Source organism: Gopherus evgoodei, chromosome 6 (genome assembly GCF_007399415.2).
Source record: "Gopherus evgoodei ecotype Sinaloan lineage chromosome 6, rGopEvg1_v1.p, whole genome shotgun sequence".
In the NCBI taxonomy this organism is placed as follows: domain Eukaryota; kingdom Metazoa; phylum Chordata; order Testudines; family Testudinidae; genus Gopherus; species Gopherus evgoodei.
The window spans coordinates 46,358,013-46,383,445 of record NC_044327.1 but is presented as its reverse complement, the minus strand read 5'-3'; the positions used below and the strand labels follow the sequence as shown (position 1 = coordinate 46,383,445).

Sequence of the window (25,433 nt, the reverse complement as noted above, 5' to 3'; positions counted from 1 at the left end):
CTGAAGTGGCTAATCTGCCACAGTAACCACCACTGACATTTTTATGTGACTTCTTCAGACAAACATTAAGATTCTCTACTTACAGAAAAACATAATCAGTTGTATCTAACTGAACTGGGGTTTTTATTTTTAAACAGAAAGGCTTGTGAAATATTTTGTACTGATGCTTAAATAGACAGAACCCAGGCTGCTCCACTTACTTAGGAGAAAGTACTGGAGGACTGACAAAAGATCTTAATGCATCTTTCACCATATCTTGTATGAGATGTGTACCAAACACCTTCTTGTTATCCACAAGGAATGTAGTCTGGAAGGAAAAGATTTTTTTGAAGTTAATCATCTATTTTTAGAAATATACTTTTTTAAAAAAAAGTTGATTTAGAAAGTAACTACAGTAGTTACGGTATTTCAGAAATCTTATGAGAGATACACTGTTAAACAAAAAGTTAAATGGTTTGGTAGGTGAGAGACTCAAAAGAGTGGGGCATGTAGGGAGTTTTCATCCCCAAGGCAACAGTGGCAGTGAGCACTGCTCACCTCACTCTGAGTTTACCATCATGGAGGCCCAGTATGCAAACTGATTATATAGCGCACTAAGAACAGAGTTGTCCTCTGTTCTGAAAGTTTGGGAGTGGGGAGGATCCTTTGGGGAATGGCAGAGAAGAGGCTAAGCAGTGGCCCAGAAGGCAGGAGAAAATGCAGACAATAGGGGAGGTGTGGAAAAGGAACTTTCCTTGTGGTGACTTCTATTAGCTGTATTCTTTTGCCTCTGATGCCACTGCCTGGTTCCCATGTTACTTTCCCCTCCATGACCACAGCATCCCCCTCCTGCAGCACTCTTAAAGTGCATGTGAAGCAGGATCTGCTGACAGGCACCTTAGGAGGGCCACAGTTGAAGAATTTGCCTCCTAGGAAGGCAGAATCTCAGCTGACATAAACTGCAAGTGCAGTTATGACTTGAATGGAGCTATGACACTATGCTTTATAGGAGGAAGGTGTCTGCTTCAATGCAGTTTAGGTGGTTTGGAAGTTACAGGCGTCTCTTGCAAGCCTCTCCAGCTGCTCACATTTGCTTTGGTCTGTAAGAGCTGTCTTGCCTCCTTTCAGCTACACTCCTAACCAAGGGTCATTGTTGCATATGTTCTCTCATGTGTCACACAGTAAATGGGATCCTGCTAACAATGCTCCTTACCTACCCAGAGATTAGGCAAGGAGTAATGTTTCATTTGGGTGTACATAGTGCCACTGAGAGGTGAATCTTCCTTCTCTTTCCCCTCACCCAGCTTGACATTTAGAGCTAGCTGAAATTCTCAGTTTTTCCAACAAAAAAAATTCATTTTGGTCAAAAAGCCGAAATTTAATTTTGGTCAAAATCTTCCAGTTTTCTAATGAAAACCCAAAAACTAAAAAACATTTTTGGTATTGTGTGTGTCTTTGGTTAAAAAAAATCATTTTTTGTTTTCTTGAGAACAGATTATTTTAAGTCTAATAAATTTTGGTTTTTTTCCCCCAAGTAGAGTTTTGTAGGTTTTTCATTTAAAACCAAAATATTCCGTGGAAAATTTTAAAAACAGCATTTCACAATTTCCCACCAAATTTTTTTTTTTTTTTTTATATATTTCCATGAGCTCCAGGATCAAAGATAAACAGCTTCTGACATCTGGATATAGGCTGACCACACAGCAAGTATGAAAAGTCAGGACAGAATGTGCGGGGTAATAGGTGCCCATATAAGAAAATGCACCAAATATTGGTACTGTCCCTATAAAGTTGGGACATCTGTTCATTCTATCTGGATACCCCTGTTCAAATCAAAGCCTGCTGTAAGAAGGTATTTTACTCTGGGTCAATAAAGCTTACAATATTATTTCAGGGAACACTCAGGAGTGAAAAGGCGACAAACATTCAGTTCTTTCCCAACCTTCAGCTGCTGATGTAGCAGTAGGAATAAAATTGGATGAAATTCAGCCATGGGGTGGAGGATGAGCACGAGGCTCTTTATACTAATTAAATCCCACACTGAGACTGCACAGGGAAGATGCAGGTGGAAAGGCTTTACAAGAGTGTCTGCGCACTCCCGGCTTACTGCAAGGGAAGTGGATTTAACTCTGTGTTTATACCATCTTCACAACACATTTGCTCAAGTTAATCAACAATAAATAAAAACAAATACTGTATTTAGACTGTTAGCTATTCAAAATAAAACATCAGATTTTTATGTATCAAAAGAGTTCAATTTTTGTTTTACATTTTTCATACTAATGACTGTGTTGATATCAACTATATAATTTGAACATTTAAAAACAATAATAATGTAGGTTCTTGAAGTGATTATTTTATTCTAGTGCTGTTATAAAAATGTAAGACATTTCATTATAAATTAAGACTTGCCTGTAAGAGAGATCTTGAAAGAACACAAGGTGATTGCTCGCTAAATTCACAGAAAAAATCCTAATTTACATTTAGGATGGAAAGAGAAGTAAGGTTAATATACCAGTTTTAAAGATTTACCTCTTTTTCGAATATTTCATATGAAATAAAAGTGTGAATAATCTTAAAAAACAAACAATACATTTTGCAGTTGATATATGATTTTGTCTCAAAGTACAAGAGTTGTTGAAATCCTAAATCTTATTGAATAAAACTAGAAGATTATTAAAATTCCTTCCAACTACCCACAGTATGATAAAATTATTAAAAAAAAAAGAGACGGTATCAAACTGTTACAGTCATCTCCAACTTGAGTTGTGTAAATGACAGGATAGGACCGACTATTCAACTAATATTAACTGTTTTATGAAAATGATTGGTTTATTAGCATTACAGACAGCATGTCTAATACAAAGAGTTATTATAATGTTAAAAAGATCTTTATTCTCTTTCTTGGAACTCTGCCCAGTGCAACCATGCCTCTTTTGTAATTCAATGAAATGTTAGAAAATAAAAATGTAGACCAAACATTTAAACCTATCTTAACTTTTATAGGCCCTAATTTCGGAAAGCCTCTGTTAAGCAGGAAAGAACTTATGCTTTAAGTTAAACATGTTTTTGTGAGTCTCTGAATAGGGATGGAGTTAACCATGGAGTTAACTGCTTCTTTTAAATCTATACCATAATTCGAGGTGGACTATTGCTTAGAATTCTAAAAATTGTATCAACTCACTCACTACTAGGAAGAAATAAAAAAAGCAAAAGAAAAGTCAGTATCCTCTTCAATACTGTAAGGCAGGGGTGCGCAAACTACGGCCCGTGGGACACATCCAGCCCCCGCTGAAGTTTTAATCCAGCCTCAAGCTCCTGCCAGGAAGCAGGGTCGGGAGCTTGCCCCCTTCTGTGCATGCTGTGGCTCTGCGTGGCTCCTGGGAAGCAGCTGGCATGTGCCCCCTCCGGCTCCCATGCATAGGGGAAAACAGGGGGTGCCACATGCTGCTCCTGTCCCCACCCCCGCAGCTCCCATTGGCCACAGTCCCCGGCCAATGGAAGATGCGGGGGCAGTGCCTGTGGACAGACAGCGCGCAGCGCATAGGAGCTGAAGAGGGGACATGTCGCTGCTTCTGGGAGATGCATGAGGTAAGAGCCGCCTGGAGCCTGCACTCCTGTGCCCCCCCAACCTCCTGCCCCAACCCTGATCTCCTTCCCACCCTCCGAACTGCTCAATCCCAGCCTGGAGCCCCCTCTTACACCCCAAACTCCTCATCTACAGCCCCACAACAGAGCCTGCACCCCCAGACAGAGCTCTCACCCCCAGCCCCAGCCCTGATTCCCTCTCCCGCCCTCCAAACCCCTCTGTCCCAGCCTGGAGCATCCTCCTGCATCCCAAACCCCTCACCTCCCCGCACCAGCCCGGAGCCCCTTCCCACACCTTGAACTCCTAATTTCCTCATGCATCGCTATCCCAATTTTGTGAGTATTCATGGCTCGCCACACAATTTCCATACCCAGATGTGGCTCTCAGGCCAAAGAGTTTGCTCACCCCTGCTGTAAGGACTATATTGTATTCTGCTGCAGCTTTCTTTGCAATTAGAACAGGAAGACAACTTACTTAGCCCTACTCTGCTCCATCATTATCTGCAATTATGATTTTTGCAAGATATGGAAAGCAAAGGAATAGGAGAGAAAAAAAAAGATATTTGCTAAATGTACTAAGTAGCAGGAAGAAATGTAATTTCAAACTTCTAAGAGGGTATTACAAAGGAGGGAAAAACTGAAGTTTGAAACATACAACCTGTTCTTTGAATAACAAACATATATATAAAATCATTCCTTTTTTGAAAGAGCTAGATAATAAACTCTTATCTCTAGCTATATAAAAATAAGCAGTATTCACACTCACCAGTATACAGTGCAAATTAGTTAAGTTGACCACTTCACATACAGTTTTTATTCTGTCTATAAGTTTCGAAAAATAGTTGACCATTTCTTCCCTTTTAATTATTTTTGCATATCGAGGAAAAGTTGGAGGGAGCAACCTCTGGTTAACAAGGGGCTCAAAACCCATCATAATAGGATGATCTTTAAATAAAAGACAGAAGAAGAAAGATTTTGTGTGATTTGGGTTTTCTGAACTTTTTTTAAACTTCCAAGTATAAAACAAATGATTCTTCATTTATCCAAATTAAGTATCTTCAAAAGCATGCTAATTATGAGAGGAAGCTATTCCAAAAATTAAATGTACAATTTTCTCTTGTAAATTAAACTGACAATTACATTTAGATTACTAGTTATGCTAATTAATCAATTACTACAACTATCATGAGACTCATTATTTAAAACTGCACACTAGTAAACACAGTTAACTAGTTAAAAGTTCTTACTTTTCTACAAGCTAGTTGCATAGTCTGAACATCTTCCCATATCTTAGGGCAGGTCTACTAGAAGAGCTACCTTGGGGTAGCTGCACAAAGTGCCAGTGTGGAGAGCGCTTGGGTCGCTGTAACTTGCCTCGCTCAGCAGAGCGTCTTTCACACCACTTAGACGTAAGTTAGATCGACTTAAGTGGTAGCGTAGACCTGCCCTTAGTGTACTTAATAAAAGGATCTCATCCTCAGGGTCCTGAGTAGTCTGCCCACTCCTGGATCTGCTAACCCCTGTCATAGTCCATAGGAAATAGAAAAATTTCAACTATATCCCTTTACACAAGGGAGGGCTGTCCTCACATGGGTAAGGGAACACAACAGGGCCTTTATGTAACCCAAATGATTCACGTTCTTCGTTTAATCATCTACTTTCTACTATGTCAATCTAAGTAGTGGCATTTGGCAGAAATGCAAATCTGCTCCTCGTATTACTAAATAGCAAATGTTTGCAAGTCTCTATAATGCTAGAGTCATATGATAGATTCCTTCAAACCTCATGGTCTGTTTAAAAAAAGTTATCAAGCCTCCCATTATCTAAATATTTAAACTGACATTCCTCTCATGAGGCAAAAACAAGTTTTCAAAACCTTTCCTCTTTTCAGAAAGCTGACTAAGACATCTGTCAGAATTCAACAGAGAACTGGAAAAGTAATATTACTTTATGGCTAAGGGAGTTGTGTTGTTTTTTTTAAGCTGAATTCAAGTTACAATATACATCTGCATAGACAACTGAGTAAAGGAGCAAAACAAAGTACATAAAATATATAGTTATTGTTGCATATTTTGGGAAGCAGCTCTGCTGTAAATGGTCAAGATATCAATTCTAGGTGTTTCAGTTTGCCAACATGAATGTAAAAAAAAATAATCAATTGCTTAGAATAAATTAAGAGAATAATCTTATAACATGCAGGAAGGAACAAAAACACTTTTTTAAATCAACTGAGCTGGGGAAATACATGGATCAGAAATTTTGGCTCAGTTACTGGATATCATAATGAAGTATGCATAAACTGTGTTCAATGGTTGGTTCAGTTTTAACCAGGATAAGTAGTGCCTGACATTCACTACCCTCTGTTGACTGGTTAGTGGCTTACATAATATGAGTTATTGGTCTCCATCCACTTCTTTTGGACATAATATACATCACAAAAAAACCCCAAACAAACAAATAAAAAAAACAAACAATCAACCAACTCATCTAGCACCCTTTTCCATTAGGCTCAGCAGTGAGGCTTAGTATTAAATGGAATCCATGCTACTGTCTCATTTTTGCAAATGGTCCCCCTGCCAGTGACAAAGCTGTCTGGCAGCATGAGGAACCCTATACACCTCTACCCCAATATAACGCCACCCGATATAACACGAATCCGGATATAATGCGGTAAAGCAGTGCTCCGGGAGGGGTGGGGTTGCGCGCTCCGGTGGATCAAATCAAGTTTGATATAACATGGTTTCGCCTATAACGCAGTAAGACTTTTTGGTTCCCGAGGACAGCATTATATTGAGGTAGAGGTGTACTTCCATGTCCATAGTGTACTAATTGCTAGTCAGTTCATGAACTAAATTGACTTATACAAATGAAAGTTTAAAAAAAATAAATCAAGGGATTAAGTCTTTAGAAGAGTGGAGCAGTGAGCGTAGATATTTAAAGACTTTATATCATGGTATCGTTTTCTACTCTTTTCCCATAGGTCTTTCTTCAGTTTTACAAGGATTACAAATTAGTTCCTTCTACATTTTTCCTAATATCTCCTAAGGTAAAGTCTGTCTAACTGAATATCTACAATACAGTGGGGATTGATGCTCTGAGATTGATCCACTAGCGGTCAATTTAGCGAATCTAGTGAAGACCCACCAAATTAACAGCAGATCACTCTCCAGTCGACCCCTGTACTCCACCCCCAACGAGAAGAATAAGATAAGTCGACAGGAGAGCTTCTCCCGTTGACCCCCCGCGGTAACTCGACCTAAGGTACGTCAACTCCAGCTACGTTATTCACGTAGTTGGGAGTTGCGTAGCATAGGTCGACTCACCACATAGCCTAAGACTCTCTGTAGTGAATTTCTCTTATTGTCACACAAGCAGAAACATCATTTAAAAATATATCCATTAAGAATTGGGTCAGAAAAAATATCTATCAAACAGCAGATATTTAAAACCTTACTAATGGAAGTCCTTATTTTCTACATATTAAAAATGTAGAATGTTTTTCCTGCAATTCTATGAACATGCTATTTGGATTCCAGCATTTCTCTCCAACCCCACATTAAATCAAGAGACATCTTCTTACTTAGTACTGGTGCTATTGTAGTTATTAGAATATTTGTCTCTGCCAAGGAGTAAATAGGCATACAATTTGGCTACTTAAGCACCCTGAATTATAACAAATTAGAAGTGATCAACAAAATGACATTTTGTTTAGTGACAGTTTAAACCCTTATTTTCCTCTCTCTACTGAAAAATAAAAATTGGATATGGACTTGCTTGGCAGCAGATCTGCGTTGAGCTCTTGTATTAAGCCAAAGCTACCAAAAAGGCAAATTTATACTATAGTCAAATTGGAGAAAGTCCAGAGAAGAGCAACAAAAATGATTCAAGGTCTAGAAAACATGACCTCTGAGAGAAGACTGAAAAAACTGAATTAGTTTAGTTTGGAGAAGAGAAGACTGAGGGGGGACATGATAACGGTCTTCAACTACATAAAAAGTCGTTATAAAGAGGAGGGTGATAAATGGTTCTCCTTAACCACTGAAGACAGGACAAGAAGTAATGGGCATAAATTGCAGCAAGGGAGATGTAGGTTAGACATTAGGAAAACTTCTTAACTGTAAGGATATTTAAGCACTGGAACAAATTATCTATGGAGGTCATGGAATCTCCATCATTGGAGGTTTTTAAGAATAGGTTAGACAAGCAGCTGTCAAGAATGGTCTAGATAACACTTAGTCCTCCTGCCACCACAGTGCGGGGGGACTGGAGTGGATGGCCTATTGAAGTCCCTTCCAGTCCTACATTTCTAGGATTCTCTGATAGTTAGCAGTGCCTCAGAAATAGCTGATTCTTGCTACAGAGCCGCTGAGAGAAAAAACAGCTCACAAGAATTCGCTGCCCACAAGGACTTAGACCCAGGACAAGCTGGTCACCGCAGGGCAGGGGTTGAAAATAAATCTCGACCCAGGGTCCAGCCATGCCAGACCACCATAAACAAACCAGATTTTTACAGGAACATTAGAGTACGTGGAAAGGCTGCAGTATGGGTCCCAAGCAGGAAAGGACCTTGGAATGGGAAGAGACTCTGAAACTGCCTGAGTGGCCCTAAAAAAGGCCCAGCCTATCACAAGGACACTATGTTCCAGGCAGGGGAAGAGAGAATAGCCAACCCTGATGCTTACCTCCCTTTGTAGTATCATTCTGAGCCTGGATACCATGATGCAATGAGTTGTGAATGGCAGAAAGCAGATCAGCTGCTTGAGTCATTAGCTTCTGAGCTTCTGCAACTGCACTTGTCTGGAAAATATAACAAAACATTTTAACATGCTTCATGACCTAAGTCTGTAAGAAAGCGAATTCTGTAACCTTCCCAAGAATTGGAACCCAGATATATGGGATTTTTTTTTTTTTTTAATAGAACACACTATATTTTTGATCCAATAGGTTTTAATGCATCTGTCCAATGTATTGCTTGTATAACCTCTAAATAACCCTTAATCACTGAGACTTCAGTGATTAACTAGTATGTGTCAGAAACAAATTCTCTACCTTCTGAGTTTTGTCAGTTTATAAGGGAAGCGCTCTTGCAACAAAGATAGTTTCCTTCTGGTGGAAATCTCTCTCATTAGAAAATAATGAGTGCTTAAATGTTCTATGTTAATAAATGCTTAAGTACCATAAAATTGCTTCAAAATGTTTGAGAATCCTGATACCAAATTGCTGATTAGAACAGGGTTCAGCAACCTTTCAGCAGTAGTGTGCTGAGTTTTCATTTATTCACTTTTATTTAAGGTTTCGCGTGCTGGTAATATATTTTAACGTTTTTAGAAGGTCTCTTTCTATAAGTCTATAATATATAACTAAACTATTGTTGAATGTAAAGTAAATAAGGATTTTAAGATGTTTAAGAAGCTTCATTTAAAATTAAATTAAAATGCAGAGCCCCCTGGACCGGTGGCCAGGACGCAGGCAGTCAGAGTGCCACTGAAAAATCAGCTCGCGTGCCGCCTTTGGCACGCATGCCATAGGTTGCCTACCCCTGTTATAGACTAATAAATTTATTTGGGCATAAGCTTTTTTGGGCTAAAATCCACTCTAATTTTCACTCCATGCATCTGAAGAAGTGAGTTTTTTACCCACAAAAGCTTATGCCCAGATAAATCTGTTAGTCTTTAAGGTGCCACTGGACTCCGCGTTGGTTTTGTGGATACAGACTAACACGGCTACCCCCTGATACAATGCCTTAACACCGAGCTGCTACAGAACAGGCTGCAAAGCAGATGACAAATGCAATCAATCAATCTTGACCATGAACTAAATGGAGAATTTAAAGTGAGAAATATTTGACCACATGTAAATGAATGGCCCAGTTTGTGAGCAGTCACCCATAACAGTTCTGAAGATCAGGATTTGGTTGTGGAATACAAACACATCTATCTATTGCAGCCCTGACATAAGAGCTAACACTTATTTATACTGCCACTGATTAAATTCAGAGTGCAATTTCCTCCATAAGAGCTCTATCCTCCTCTGCATCTAAAATACTTGCACCTGATTTTCACTGAGTTCAAGGTGTAGCTGCTACAGCTAAGTACTTAAGTAGGGAACTCCAGTGCAGCATGCAAGACCTAGTTACCTCCCTCCACTGTACTAAGTAAAAAAAACAGAAAAATCTAAGGGAAATAAAAACAACTCTTAGTCTCATCCAGCCTACCCCAATACTATCGATCAGCCCTAAAAAGGGTAATTTTTCCACCCCACCCCCAATTCACCCCATGCAAATCTCATGCTCATGAGCTGGTAGACAGGTGTACAGCCCTGATCCCTTCCTCTGCCAACCACCAGTGAAGCCTGGATAGAAATTCAGAACCTCAAAAAGGGAAAATCCTTCACGATTTCCCGCAAAAAAAAGTATTGCTAGTCACCTGTTAGTGATAGTCCTCCTGGAAACCCTATTTTTCAGGTTCCATTTGCTTAAAGAGCATTTTCCAGGCTCATCAATAGGTTGGTTGGTTTGTTTTATTCTTACCTGATCAACAACATATTTCTGTGCAAGGTCCTATAACTTCCTAAGAACTAAGTGAGGTACATATTGGTGCTGGTGGAAAGTGGGCTGCTAGTTTTAAGAGTTCACCCATGCCCCCAAGTTGATGGTGCTGCTGCTGCAGGGAGGTGAGCTACTGGAGTAAGAGATTCTGTAGGACAATGTTTTGCCCTCCAGAATGAAAACAAAAACACACCAAACATTTCACAGGATCACAGAGTAAGTGCAGAAATATTGAGTGTTTGTACCTCTTTTTTGGTGAAGGCGATAAGAACTGTCAGTAGTACACGGGTAAATTTAACTCTGCTGAATACTGCTAAGCACTGCTGATGCTACAACAAAATTAAAAGTACCAAAAATTAGAAAAAAAGTACCAAAATAGTGCCAACCCTTCAAAAAAATAAGATTTGGCATTTATTTAATTAAAAACAAGATTTTATAAACAGCTCTTATAGACATACTTTCTACTCTCAAAATAGATAGTATCTGCTTTCCAGCTCTATTCGCAACATTTTTGGCCTAGTTATCTTCAAAGTAATTTCTGTTTCTGAAGTAGTGAACTGATGACATTATGGCACCAATAGTCTCCAACATCCTTCCAACACAGAGGAGAAAAACACAAACACACTTTGTGTGAGACCATGAAGTTTGGTTTGACAGCTACTTCTTAAGCTCGTACCATTCAAACTCAACGTTTTAAGTGCTACCACAAAAGTAATAACCATGCAGTTATTACAGCAAAGTGAATTCTTCCCTCTTTTCTTGAGGATCTATGTTAAAACATGTTTTCCTATTTTAGGACAAATTCTAGAAATTAGTTATTGAAAACATTCATCTAAGTAATATGAACTATTTCATATAGTCCAACAAAAAACTGTAAAATGTTCATTACTTCAAGTTCAACTTCTGGATCTCTCTCTTCTCCTTGTCGACTTCGAGTGCTCTAAAATTGAAGGAGTTAGAAACACAGCATATTAATAAAATTGCAAAAGTGATGCCATGGTTTAGAAAATAACTTCTATATAGAGGTAAAAACATTAAATTTGTTTCGATATTTCTGATATCAGGTAAGATTAACATCAATTCTAATCTGAGGCATCTGAAACTGACTTGTAACTATCTTTATACATAGTTATATGACCCATATTGCCATATGATCTGAGCGATTCAATCATTAATAGAGCCTATCACGACACCCCTCCCCTCCATGGGTAGAGAAGCAGTATCCCCCCCATTACCCTGTGCCTCAGTTTGCCAGCTGTGAGACTGAGTGACTTTCTACAGTCACACAGTAATTTTGTAGCTGAAACAGGAATTAAATCCAGGTTACCAAGTCTCAGTCCAGTCTAGTAGACCAGACCTCCTGCAACAGACTATCCTTTCTATTCCTACTTGAAAACCTACAAACCTTATCTGTACTAGCTAACAACATTCTGAATCCTGCTGTAGACAGCCTGATAGTGTCTTAAGCAAAAACAGGCATACCAAAAAAATTTCAATTCTTCTCCAGAGGACTATTACTGGGGGTAAGAGGAGGGGAAAACTAATGTTCCTTAAATATTAGTAATATGTTTACATAACTTGTCTAAAAGGAAACCATAGTATTTGAAGTCTATTCAACATATAACAGAAAAAAAGTAGGAAGCTAAAGAAATGCTACCTTTACTCTTCGTTGCATGTCATCTTCTACATCTTTTAGCATGCCTGGAAAAGTGACATTTAAAAAAAAAACCCAATTATTCTGATTAAACTCAGATGCACACATGCAACATTGAGGGTGAGGAGAGTTGTGAGCTTAATTCAAAGTCTGAAATATTTAAAGCACCTACTGGCCAACAGGTACCACCAAAGAAGCCCTACTGGTGACATCAAGGGCTAGCTACCTGTGAGAAGTCTAACTCCTACCCTCAGCTGTTAAGAAGGGGATGATGGTAAAACGCTTATTAAGGTGCTGTTCCTGAACCATGGCTCCAGCTTTTATATCACTCTTTGACTAATAAATGTTTGACAAATCTGAACCTACCCATTCTCTGTCTCCAGCTGTTCCAAAGAAGAACCTCTCTCTACCTTTCCTCTCAGTAACTAAATTTTTTAAGAGCACACAGAGGACAATTTGCCAAAAGCAAATGCAATTTCAGAAATTGCAAAATTCAGAATTTGTCATATTGCAAAATTTAACACATCGCTACTGTATCTAAGAACATGTATTTTTTAGGAACTGGACCAACAGTTAGGTAACATATACATGAGAGGCATTCAGAGACTGGGAATATTTACAGAAAATTTGTGAACTCCAGAGATCTACAAGTGTACAAAAAACCCCTAGGTAAATGAAGGATTAAAGATGTTCAGAGCTGCAGGTTTCAAACTCCAAAAGTCTCCCCTTAACTACAATACAACAGATATGCACGGAAGTTAGGAGGGAGAAGATGCACATTGAGATTGGTTGATCTTAACTGTGTATTTCCACAATGCCTGTCTGTTAGTAGTTAACTAAATAACTTTACACATTTGAAGAACACTAATGTTCTCTTAAGAGTTTTAATTTCCACTTAAATTATTGTCAAAACAAGTGTTTGACTTCTCAACCTTACCACTGCGTTAAAGCTAGTTCCTTGCATGAAAATTATTTATTTGTTGTGATTAAGAATGTTTCTTTACAAATGGAGCTTTGCAACACAACATGAAGCTATTTGGCTTGACAAAGGTTAAATCTGGAACTCAGCTAATCTTAAATTCTAAGCATCTCAGAGTTTTCAGATTGATCCAAAACCAAGACGTTTTCTTGGTGCCTTAAGTTCTCTCAATCTCTCTATATCAACGGTTCCCAAACTGTTGGTCGAGACCACAAAGTGGGGTCGCCAGGGCCAGCATTAGTCTTGCTGGGATCCATGGCTGAAGCTAAAGCCTGAGCTCCACCTCCACCCAGGGTGGCGGGGCTTTGGCTCTGGTCCCCTCTCCCCCCACCTGGGGCGGCGAGGCTTGGCTTCATCCCTCTCTCTCTTCTCCCTCACAACTCTGTCATGTAGTAACTTTGTTGTCAGAAGGTGGTCGCAGTGCAATGAAGTTTGAGAACCCCTGCTCTACATGTAGGCTAACTGAAAGAACAGCAAAAATAATGCACATACATGAAAAATTGACTTTAAATGCCCACAGCTTTAAAACTACCTCACCATTCTTCAAAATTTATTTACAATAATCACAATCAGATTTTACAAACAAGCCAAATTAGAAGATTCCAGTTCAAGCATTTTAAAAAAATTTTTAGTTATGCATACTGAAAACTTCTGACCAGAATATATGGGAAGAAAATAATGTATGTAATAATGGAAATGGCTCATATTTTATTCACATTTTAAAACGGATCTCTGAACTGAAAGCACAAACATTTCAGGACTCTTCTTTTCCCCAAAGTTCTGAATTTTACCTGTAACTCGAAGATCTGTCACGCTATTAGCCATTTTAAACCCATAGGTCATGGACTGAAAATCTTCCTAAATGTAAAATAGAATTAGGTGCTTTCACCAAAAACAGAAAAAATAATTACACTTAAAAGCAATAACTACATACAACAACATACAGCTGCAAAAACTACACTTTTTTCTAAATTTCTGCACCCAATGCAAAATTGCAGTTATAGTATTACACAGCAACCAATCGGAACTTCAGGAGGCTGGTTTAATATTTGTGGGACAGATTCCTACAAGCTAGTTCAGTTTTTAATATATATTATATTAACAATAATATTCTTTTATAGTACTTCCCATCCATAAATCTCAAAGCACTTTAAAAAGAAGTAAAGTATTAAAACCATTAACAGATTGGAAAATCATCACATAGCAGAGAAGAGGACAAGATCTCCTGACTCCAAGTACAATACTGTGTGTGTACCTGTGTGTCTGGGGGGTTGGGAGGGGGGCACATTGCCTCTGTATCCTGGCCAGAAAATTCAAAGCTAAACAACCAAAAAACCTCTGATGATCAAATACACCTGGTTTCAATAGCAGGCAATAAGACCTATCTCCATCCCTGCATTATTCATTTTCTACTGACGTATGCCATGTTTTCTGTTCATATATAGGCTATTTATGAATAAAGGCATTCTCATTTGCTCAGTCATGTATTCTACAAAATAAAAAGCAAATAATGAATTCATGAAAAAGTTTGAGAAATTAGGTGCTCAGTGATATTTTGTTCAAGAAAACTAACCTCTCTTCCAGACCATTCTACAATAATGTAGTCAAACCACTCTTCAAGCCATTTTTTAATTTCTGTAAAGCACCATGTATAATTATGGTGCTATACATATTGTAATCACAGGTCATACTGAAACATACCTCTTCAAAAACTGCAGCTTTATTTACTTTTTCTCTGGCAATATCACAGATTTTTAGGATCCCCAGAGCAAAAGCCTTCATGGCAGGATCTTCTATGAAGTCTGGATTATGTATATATAGGCAAGTAAACACTGTTTGTGCCAAGGAATGACCTTCCAACCATGTTATCTAGAAAGAAAATAAAAGTATATACTATATTTTTGAGTCTGCATTTTCTTTAAATTACCATTCCTTTATTTTACCCTGTCTAAATCAGTTCTCAAAGAGACTCCATAACGTGTCAACCTTCCATCCAGCAAAAAGGACCAAAGGAGGATATCTGACATGCATCAACATCTCTTCATTTGTTGGCTAGGGAGGTGGAGGTGGGGGACCAAAGGAAGGAAAGGGGACACAAACTAGAATATTATGCACCACCTTACTTGAACAAGTAACAAGCTACCTCTACAAAGTTCCCAGTCCAAGGAGAATGGAAGTAAGCTTGTCACTGGACATGAATTGCATACTATACATGTATTCCTCTAATGTTCCATTACACAAGTAGTCACAACTGTAGTTTGCTGCTAATATATATTAGTATTCTACAATTTCAAGTCTAAACATAGCTTCCTTTCCACAACATGCTGGTATAACATGAAACTGATGTAAATGAGAACAGAAAGAAAGCTTCAGTAATCTAGGCATGTCCTTCAATATCTTCACAGACTATGAAATATAGCAGTGTTTTTGGTTTGCAACATGCCCAATGTACCTTTAAAAATTATTTTGTGGCATTCAGCACATACGTTTACATATTAAATTAAAAATAAATTTGCACATCTCCTTTAACACATCTTTATAAACACTTATGCATATAAAGATGTATATTGTAGAGAAGCCACAGTGAAAATATATAGAATTTGATCAGATTTCTATTTTAAATTTAAATAAGATTCTATAATCTCTCTCTAGTACATCATAGTCAAAATCTAAGATTTTTTTTTTTTTTTAAACTAATGGGTCTTTTAGAGCACAAAGTTTCTGGAGACCCTGATTACTGAATTCCAACTACTAATTGTATTAGCATCAGTTGTATCACTCCAACTACTAATTGTTACAGGAAATTTAAACATACAGTATGTAAGTATGTGTCTGCTCAGTGAATCAATTTACCTAAAATCCTTCCTTACCAAGGAAACTTACATCTTTTTCTTAATCACTTAAACTCCAGTTTTGAAAAGTATTAAAACAGCATTAAAAGGAACAAATTCTTACCAAGCAGCAAAAACAAGTATCCATTATCCCTATTAGCTGAGGTAAAGATAGATCTTTAATTTTAATGATGCCATCCTTAAAAAGAAAAACAAACACGTGGAAGAGAGAGATTATACAAACAATAGATGTGACATTCTTTGCACAGCAGAAAGGGAATTTTAAAGAATACAATATTAATTTAATTTTAAAAGTTCATTGATTATGATACTTGTATTTGGTTGGTTTTGCTGATCAGTTTCATGACTAGGGCCTACCAAATTCACAGCCATGAAAAAACAGGTCACGGACCATGAAATCTAGTCTCCCTCCGGTGAAATCTGGTCTCTTGCGTACTTTTACCCTATATACACATGTACACAGCATTTCTCAAACTGGGGATCCTGACCCAAAAGGGGGTCTCAAGCCTATTGTAAAGGGGCCGAACTATTGCTGCCCTGTGCTGCCTTCAGAGCTGGGCGGCCAGAGAGAGGCAGCTGCTGGCCAGGCACCCAGGTCTGAATGCAGTGCCACTGCCAGCAGCAGCCAGAAGTAAGTGTTGCATAATATGGTATTGCCACCCTTATTTCTGTGCTACTGCTCCTGTTGGCACTGCCTTTAGAGCTGGGTGGCCCGAGAACAGCAGCTGCTGGCTGGGAATCCAGCTCTGAAGGCTGCGCTGCTCCTGGTGGCGATGCTGCTTTCAGAGCATGGCACCCATCCAGCAGCTGCTGTCCTCCAGCTACCCAGTTCTGAAGGCAATGCAGAAGTAATGGTGGAAATACCATGACACGTCCCCCTTGCCCCCCACACACAATAGTTTTGCAACCCCCTTTTGAATCAGGACCCCCCGTTTCAGAAATGTTGACCTAAGGGTTTTACATTTGTATTTTGCCATTTTTCAACAAATATTCATGCTTTGTTACAACCCTGTGAAATTTGAGATTTAAACATCTGAAATAATGAAATTCAAGATTTTTAAAATACTATGACCATGAAATTTACAAAAATGGTCTGTGACTGTGGTAACCACATCTTTGGAATTCTGAAGATTTTTGCAGTAGATACCATGGTGACGAGCACATTACAAAAACTCACACTGACAGGTAGAAATAAACAAATATATCTCAGCAGTTTCATTCTAGCATCACTAAGTAGCCTGTAAAAGTCATAAAACTGGTTAAACTAACATTAAAAAATAATGTACCATAGATGCAAACACTGGATTCATAACCAAGGGCCGGCCGTACAAGAAACTTCATGTGCGCAAATGTCTGTAGAGAGAGAGTCATTGACCGCAGGATCAAAGCCTAAAAAATGGCTTCCTAACTGGTAAGGTATCATTTGTTCAATGCACTCAAATCCATGTTTTGAAAAATCAGGAAGGTATTTTTAGAGATGCTTCTCTTTTGACTCTTTCAAAATGTTTGTTTTTTCGTATCTAACTATGGTGACTGGATACCTCAAGACGGATGCAGAACCTTTCGATTTTACTTCATCAGTTCAATTTGAGGACATCCGTAGTGAAAGATCATCATCAGACTGCTGCTCCATGGCCTTTGTTAAATTACTTGGCCTCTGTCCAGTTCCTAGTGAACAGGAATCCACATCATCAAATCCACCATCAATTTACAATATCAGTAGAGAAACCAAGTACTAAACGGGCAAGGAGATGGAAATATCCTTTCAGCAGAAAGGACTAGATAATCTAGTAAATCTTCATCTCAGAAGTATACATTTGGGAAGCATGGGGAAACTTATATTGCAGTTATCTGTACTGTACTTATTCTGAAGCTGAATAGGACTTCAAATTCTAAGGCATGTTATTTCTTCCGAAAATATCTGAAGGGAAAATATAATATAAGTTCTCTATTAAATGTTGAAATATTCAGTTTACATAGGTCACTGAAGTGATTGTTGAAGTTATGTATAGCTATGAATTATTAAAACTCTGTTTAAAAACAAAAACAAAAAAACAAAACACAGCATTAACAGCCACTAAAAAAGAGAAAAGGAAAGAAGGAAGGGACACCAACCTTGATAGCTTGCTCAAAGTTAAGAACCTTTCGATTAACTTGGTTTCCAATCATGCCAGCATCCATCTTGGGGTCCATCATTTCAATAGCAGACATAGCTTCAAAAAGACCAAAACTAAGGACAACAATGAAAAGCAACAAACACTAAGTCTACAATCATTTAATTTGCACAAAGCAATGGATTTCCACACACTATCATCAGGCATCAGTATCAAAAACTATTAAATACTGAGACACTGACAAGTGATGTGTTTTAAGCTTGCAATTGTCAACACACTGGCAAAGACTGTCAAGAGTGATAGTTGATGTTAGGTGCCCAACCTGAGGAACCTTGTAAGTACCCTATTTTTATGGAGTCTCAAGTCCTCTTGAAAATCCTGGGCTTTATTTTAAACTGAAGAGCACTTCTCTAGCCAAATATCCAATTACTAAGTATCTGTGCCTATGTGTATGTATCTACACACACACAGATCTCATAATACATATCATCCTTTTAATGAGACCAAAATTTATGCATATCTGATAGCTTTGATTGATTTTAACTAAAACAAACTGGTCTTGATTATGCCACAACCAGAGAAAACATTTACGTTTTTACCCCAACAAACAAGAAATACAGAACTCATGTTTTAAGCCTCATTTTTGTTTTTAAACAGTTTAATAAAAATCATGCGGAAACAATCCAGTTTCTGACACTATATTCTGTTGCTGTCATAGTGGGGTTCATACAGCTAACAAATGTGTAACATAACATTCAGGTTAAAGCTGGTATATGGAAAATGACAGACAAGGCCCCAACTTTGGCATATAACCTATTCAGCAAGCCTGGTGCACAGGCGTTCACAAAGTAGAAACCACACAAAATACCGCTGCAAAATGTAGGCTGATTCAGGAAAGCACCCTTATTCAGGAAGGCATTTAAAAGCATGTGCTTAATTGCTACTGACTTTAATGATTTGATATATAATTTTTGTACAAATATATTTTTGAAGCATCTGATATACATTTTACTAATAATGTTATCTTTGTTAACATAACATTAACACCTGAAAAATATTTTTCTGACAAGTTAAAAATACTCAGATGGTTAAAAGTTTCATGGAAGTGATTCTGAAATCAATGGACTCTAGGAATATGTTCAAGTGCTTTGCTGAATCCAAATCTTATTCCTGTCATCCTTACACTATATATTATCCATTATTTATCCTAAAATTACAGCGACATTTTAAATGATAGACTTCATTATTCTACGAAAACAAAGGAGTGAGAGCACCAGAATAAAGACAACTAAAAAATAATAATTAAAAAAAAAATTAGACTTTAACAAACTCAGAATTGCTAAGTAAGGTCCATGGGAAGAAAGTCTAAGGGAAAGAGTACTTCAGAAGAGCTGTTAGTTTCTCCAGTAGACAATATTAAAGGCACAACTGCAAACTATTCTGATGCAAAGGAAAAATAGGAAGACTAGAGGCCAATATGGCTCCATCAGGCTCTTCAATGACCAGAAAAATCAAAAAGTACACCTGCAAAAAGGACAAGTACAAAAAGATAGCATATAAGGACAAAATCAGAAAGGCTAAATATCTTGTTGGTCACTAAATACCAATACATATTACTCCCATCTCAAAAATTATCCCTGTGGCATACTCACAGCTTGTCATGAAGCAGTTCTCCCAACTTCAATTCTAAAAGGAACACAACAGGACAAATCATTAATTTGGATATTACTCTAAAGCAGCTCATCATGGATATTTAACCAACCAGCCTGCTCGACGGGCTAAACAGGCTTTACACTACAAAAGAAGAACAAGATACAAAAGAAAGGGCAACAATGTATGCTTATCTTTGGACGTATATAATGATGCTGAAGACAATATATAATGCCAAATGTGACAGCATGACCCAAAGATCTCTTAATGCAACTGGCAGAGGACACAGGGATAGATGCGTCCCCTGGATTCACCAAAAGAATATCATGTAAGGTTGCTAATGAAAGCCTGTATCACACAGGTCATCGTAATCATTGTGAGATATATGTATAGAAAATACAAGAGGACTTAGGTATATATGTTGAAAATCATGTCTCTAGATCTTGCAGCTAAAGGCAGGATACTCGAAGGTAGTGTGCCTAGAGACAAACTTCTCTGACAGGAGATAGGAGACATCTCCCTAGTGAACCATTGTATATCTCACAGTAGAAATCTATTAGCACACAGAGGCAAATGCTAATGAAGATCTGGCAGGGACTCCAGAAGAAAACTAACAAGAAGAGGTAAACAGTGTCAGAGAGATGGGAAAATCCTGTTTTCAGGTGAAGGTCAAAGGTCTGGTCTATCTGTGGGAGCAGAGGCATTCTGGCATCTTTCAATCAGTAAGACAGATTTTATGAAAAGGGGATCTCAGCCATCCTTAACTGAAAATGCTGGGAATCTTGTAAGCTGGCGCACGCTATTCCTTTGGAAGCACAGATTCTGACAGTTCTGTGAATGTTCAGTGGAACTGGAGCTGGGCACTCCGGAGGAACGCTTTTAGGACTTGGGGGTTGGTGCGTGGCTCTCTCTAACCTGTACAGAGACAGCAAGGCCTGTGGAGATTTGGAGGATAGTGCTTTGTGTTGCCGGAGGCTAATGGAATCTGGGAGCTGAACTACAGAAGGCACAGACAAGACTTCCACACACTAAGGACAGGTGGTAGCGAGGTGTCTCAGAACCAGGGTTTCCCTGGGAAGTGCCAATGATAGATATGGTAATTTCCTGCAGTATCCTCATAAAACTTTATTGAATTAAGTTTAAGTATCTTTGGGATCCATTGCATTAAATGCAAAGTTCATATATAATTGTGGTCAGCATCGTATGTAACCTCTCTAGGGAACAGATGTGATGTGAGATCTCGGAGTCCAATGGACTATATTGAAAACGTGCCAGACAAAAATGGACTGTGAGGAAAGTAAGTGCATTTCCAGGGAAACGCCTAAGGAGAGGTTAATGTACATTCCTACCTCCGGTTATGCAAAAACTCACACACTCTGAAGAGAAGATGATTGCTGATTATCTGTTCCCAAAGGTTGGAGACTAAAGGCCTGAGTTGTATAAAGAAACAGGCTGACTTGTTGATTAGGAGTCAGAGGTCTGGTCTACACTACGCGTTTAAACTGAATTTAGCAGCATTAAACCAATTTAACCCTGCACCCGTCCACACAACAAAGCCCTTTATATCGATATAAAGGGCTCTTTAAACCGATTTCTGTACTCCTCCCCGATGAGGGGAGTAGCGCTGAAGTCGGTATTGCCATGTCGGATTAGGGTTAGTGTGGCTGCAAACTGACAGTATTGGCCTCCGGGCAGTATCCCACAGTGCACCACTGTGACCACTCTGGACAGCAATCTCAGCTCAGATGCACTGGCCAGGTAAATAGGAAAAGCCCCACGAACTTTTGAATTTCATTTCCTGTTTGCCCAGCGTGGAGCTCTGATCAGCATGGATGGCAATGCAGTCCCAAATCCAAAAAGAGCTCCAGCATGGACCGTACGGGAGATACTGGATCTGATCGCTGTATGGGGAGACAAATCGGTTCTTTCAGAGCTCTGTTACAGAAGACGAAATGCCAAAGCATTTGAAAAAGTCTCCAGGCTATGACACAGAGTCCACAGCACAGTGCTGTGTGACAAGCGTAACAGAAAGCCAAAGAATCAAATGGATGCTCATGAAGGGAGGGGGGGGTACTGAGGACTCCAGCTATCCCAGAGTCCCCGCAGTCTCCAAAAAGTATTTGCATTCTTGGCTGAGCTCCCAGTGCCTGAAGGGTCAAAAACATTTTCCCGGGTGTTTCAGGGTATATGTCGTCAATTTACACCCCTCCCGAAAGAAAAGAGAAAAAAAACCGTTTCTCACCTTTTTTCAATGTCACCCTATGTCTACTGCATGCTGCTGGTAGACAGGGTGCTGCAGCGCTGAACACCAGCATCCCCTTCCCGGTGGCAGATAGTACAATATGACTGCTATCCATCGTCATCATCAGCCCTTGAGTGCTCCTGGCTGGCCTCCGTGAGGTCAGCTGGGGGCACCTGGGTAAAAATGGGAATGACTCCCAGTCATTCCTGGCAGATGGTACAAAACGGCTAGTAACCGTCCTCATCATAGGAACTGGAGGCTGAGCTCTATCAGTCCTCTCCTTTCATGTCTAAAGAAAAGATTCTGTACTGCCTGGACTATCATAGCAGTGGGAGGCTGCGCTCCTCTTCCCCGCTACCCTTTAATGTCCTGCCTGGACTATCATAGCAGCTGGAGGCTTCCTTCCCCTCATTTTATATCACTAAAAAGTCAATGTTTCTTATTGCTGCATTCCTTATTACTTCATCACACAAATGGGGAGACACTGCCACGGTAGCCCAGGAGGGTTGGGGGAGGAGGGAAGCAATGGGTGGGGTTGTTGCAGGGGCACCCCCTAGAATGGCATGCAGCTCATCATTTCTGCAAGATCTCTGGGACTCTGACATGGAGCAGCTATGCTCTCTGGTTCTCTAGTACATATGCCCGATATTCTAGGCAGGACTGACAAAACATAAAGAAGGGAATGACCCGAGGAGTCATTCCCATTTTTGTCCATGCGCCCCCGCCTGACCTCAGCGAGGCCAGCCAGGAGCACCCATAACAGTAGCAGACGGTACAAAACGACTGATAACCGTCATCTCATTGCCAATTTACAATGGCAGATGGTGAAATTGGGATGGCAACCGTCTCTGCTACCTTGCAAAGGCAAATGAATGCTGCTGTATAGCACTGCAGTACCACGTCCGTCAGCAGCATCCAGTACACATACGGTGACAGTGACAAAAGGCAAAACGGGCTCCATGGTTGCCATGCTATGGCATCTGCCAGGGCAATCCAGGGAAAAAGGGCACGAAATGATTGTCTGCCGTTGCTTTCACAGAGGAAGGATTGAGCAACAACATTTACCCAGAATCACCCGCGACACTGTTTTTGCATTGGGATCTCAATCCAGAATTCCAATGGGCGGGGGAGACTGCGAGAACTATGGGATAGCTACCCACAGTGCAACGCTCCGGAAATCGATGCTAGCCTCGGTACATGGACACACACCGCCGAATTAATGTGCTTAGTGTGGCCGCATGCACTCAACTTTATACAATCTGTTTTACAAATCCGGTTTATGTAAAATTGGAATAATCCCGTAGTGTAGACATACCCAGAGAGTTACGAACTTGTAATCATGGAGAAAACCCAGCTGTGGATTTTCCAAGACTGACCTACGAGAGCCTGAGGGTGGAGTTGGGGTGACTTCTGGTAAGTTCTTTAGCCTGCATGTAAGTTCTTTTACTATTTTTAATATGTTTGTATTGTAATGGTTTTATCTTAATGATAAATGTGCTTGCTTAGAAAGAGCTGGTGGTAACTTGTAACTGCTGGCAATTACACTATGCATAGTCACTGGAGAGAAAGCAAAGCACAGATGTTGGCCTGTTTAGGCAGTCTGGCTTGCTGGGAATATATCAGTGTAAATCAGGGAGCTGTGCAGCCCTAACATCCCAATCAGGAGGGAAAGAGACATGGGTATCCTCCCAAGAGAAGTGATGGCTGACAGTACCCTTGGTGGACTAAGAGAGGGAATACAGAAACAGTCACCATGAAATGTGACACCAACTGCTCAGTGCCATAACCCAAGGCACCCCCTTTATGCCATTCCAACAATTCAAAGGGAATTTAAAATTGCTCTAAGACAGCATCTGAGGAACGCCCTTGTAGATTAATATAAGGGGGATCCTCAGATGATGCATGCAAAATAGTGTGTGTAACATACTGGTGGAAAGTTATTTTTGTTTTAATGCTGCAGCAAGGGTCAGTTTAAAAATTATGCACAAGGCAAATTAACACAGAGTAGCAATCCTGACAGTAACTGAAGGTATTTGTCTCTCAATAACCTAAAGATATTACCTCTCATGAGAAACTTATCAGTTTTGATTCAAGTGCAGAAATGAATAAAAATCAGCATTGGACAGTCAATTGCTAGGATACAGGGCTGTGTTCAATCTAGATAAAATTGGCAGTTCCAGGAAAACAGGAGGCAGGTCCACTATGGATAAACAAGATTTCCCATCAAAAGTAGGATGGGGAAAAAAATAATTAACAATAGAATGAGAAAAACGATAAGGAGGAAAGCACCCTGAAACAAAGAAGGAGATTTATACCTTCTGAGGAGGGTTGCTAATCTCATGGACCTCAATCCTACTATAATCTCGACATAGGCAGACTCCTGAATCTGCATACTTCCAACAAAGTCAATGGAGTCTACCCATACTGAGCTCATTGCAGGAGTGGACCCTTAGACTAGAAGGCAACTTCAAGAATTATGTTTGGTCTTCTTAAAAATTTGACTCCATAAGAGTCTGAGCAGTACAATTTACCTCTACAGGCCTCTTCAAATTCCTGGGTAATATCGATCCAGTTTGTATTACCCTTTTCCATCTTGTCAGGTATATTGAGCTCCCATCCTGAATCATCATCATCTACTGAAGCTTTCATAACCATAATATTGCACCTATAAATACAAATCATAGATCAAGAATAAACTATAGAAAGCATTTAATGGGAGCCAATGCATATCTTGTATAAAGAAAAAAAATGAACTAGTCAGATGTAAATTGAAAGGGAAACACTGAAGGTTCACCAGCTCATAATTTGACAACCCCTTTAAAAAGGATCCTACCTTTTTCAAAACTTCCCCTGAATAGATTTAACTATATAAACTCAAAAACCAGGACTGCAAAATGTTAATATCATCACTCCTCTACTGGACAACCATCAATAAAGTTACATAATCAACCTGAAAAACAATCACTTTTTTAAAAACGCTTAAAGGAATTTTGGGTGTCAAACATTTAATTTTTGAGGTTTTATAAGCAGCAAAAATTTCTCTCTTCCACTGCAATGCGAAAGACCCAAAACAAGAAGAATCCGTGAAATTGACTACACATGGAACACAGTCAAGTGTACAAAGTAAGTCATTCTTGCAGTAATAGACAGTGTAACTTGCAAGCACATTCAGACTCAAATATTATTTTTAAACTGTGTGTCATAAAAGGTAACCTATAAAGAATTAATTAAAATATTAGTCTTGTGCCTTAGAAGGCCTGTAGGTTTCCTCCCCACCCCCTCCCTTGTTTTACTTTAGATATATCAGCAATATCAAGCCTAGTCTTTCCTAGTTTTGCTGGAGTTACTCTGAGAGTTATGGATGATTCTCAGTACTAACATCTCTCAGTTAAAAGCAATGTTGGAAATTTAGTGAAGACTTCCCATAAATAATGTTAGTCACTGAAGAATCAAAATTAACGAGTTTTAAATCAGGTAGTTTAAAAGCCCCTTCCGATTGCTCAACCTTCACGCTCCTAGCTCTGGTGATGTCGCCATTTCACTAGTTCTCTACTGATCATGGGGGGCAAAGAACAGTGACGGGGGGAGTTAAAATAAATAAATAAATGAAACCAGATCTTCCTCACAGAAGCGAAGAGGAGATAAAGAGGCCAATTGTTTTTCCCTTCGCTGGTCACCTGTGACACCAGCTCCAAGTTGCTGCTATTCCCAAGGGGAGGTAGGGTGATCAGATGTCCTGATTTTATAGGGGCAGTCCCGATATCTGGGGATTTTTCTTATATAGGTGCCTATTACCCCCACCCCCCGTCCTGATTTTTCATACTTGCT

The 25,433-nt window shown here is 39.3% G+C and overlaps 1 protein-coding gene across 3 annotated transcripts in view; it reads right to left on the bottom strand.

Annotated features, from left to right (window-relative positions):
• Positions 1-25,433, bottom strand: part of NAA35 (N(alpha)-acetyltransferase 35, NatC auxiliary subunit) — a 41,517-nt gene that overhangs the window by 15,525 nt on the left and 559 nt on the right. For all 3 annotated transcript variants that reach the window (XM_030567728.1, XM_030567729.1, XM_030567727.1), the window contains exons 2-14: positions 24,137-24,270; positions 19,366-19,399; positions 17,715-17,829; positions 15,703-15,777; positions 14,449-14,616; positions 13,539-13,605; positions 11,772-11,815; positions 11,004-11,054; positions 10,360-10,443; positions 8,250-8,364; positions 4,334-4,512; positions 2,392-2,451; positions 201-307 (exon numbers count right to left, since the gene is read on the bottom strand). In XM_030567728.1, the coding sequence (XP_030423588.1) occupies positions 201-307; positions 2,392-2,451; positions 4,334-4,512; positions 8,250-8,364; positions 10,360-10,443; positions 11,004-11,054; positions 11,772-11,815; positions 13,539-13,605; positions 14,449-14,616; positions 15,703-15,777; positions 17,715-17,829; positions 19,366-19,399; positions 24,137-24,260 (1,223 nt within the window). In that variant the 5' untranslated portion in view covers positions 24,261-24,270. The remainder of the gene's footprint in view (positions 1-200; positions 308-2,391; positions 2,452-4,333; positions 4,513-8,249; positions 8,365-10,359; positions 10,444-11,003; positions 11,055-11,771; positions 11,816-13,538; positions 13,606-14,448; positions 14,617-15,702; positions 15,778-17,714; positions 17,830-19,365; positions 19,400-24,136; positions 24,271-25,433) is intronic.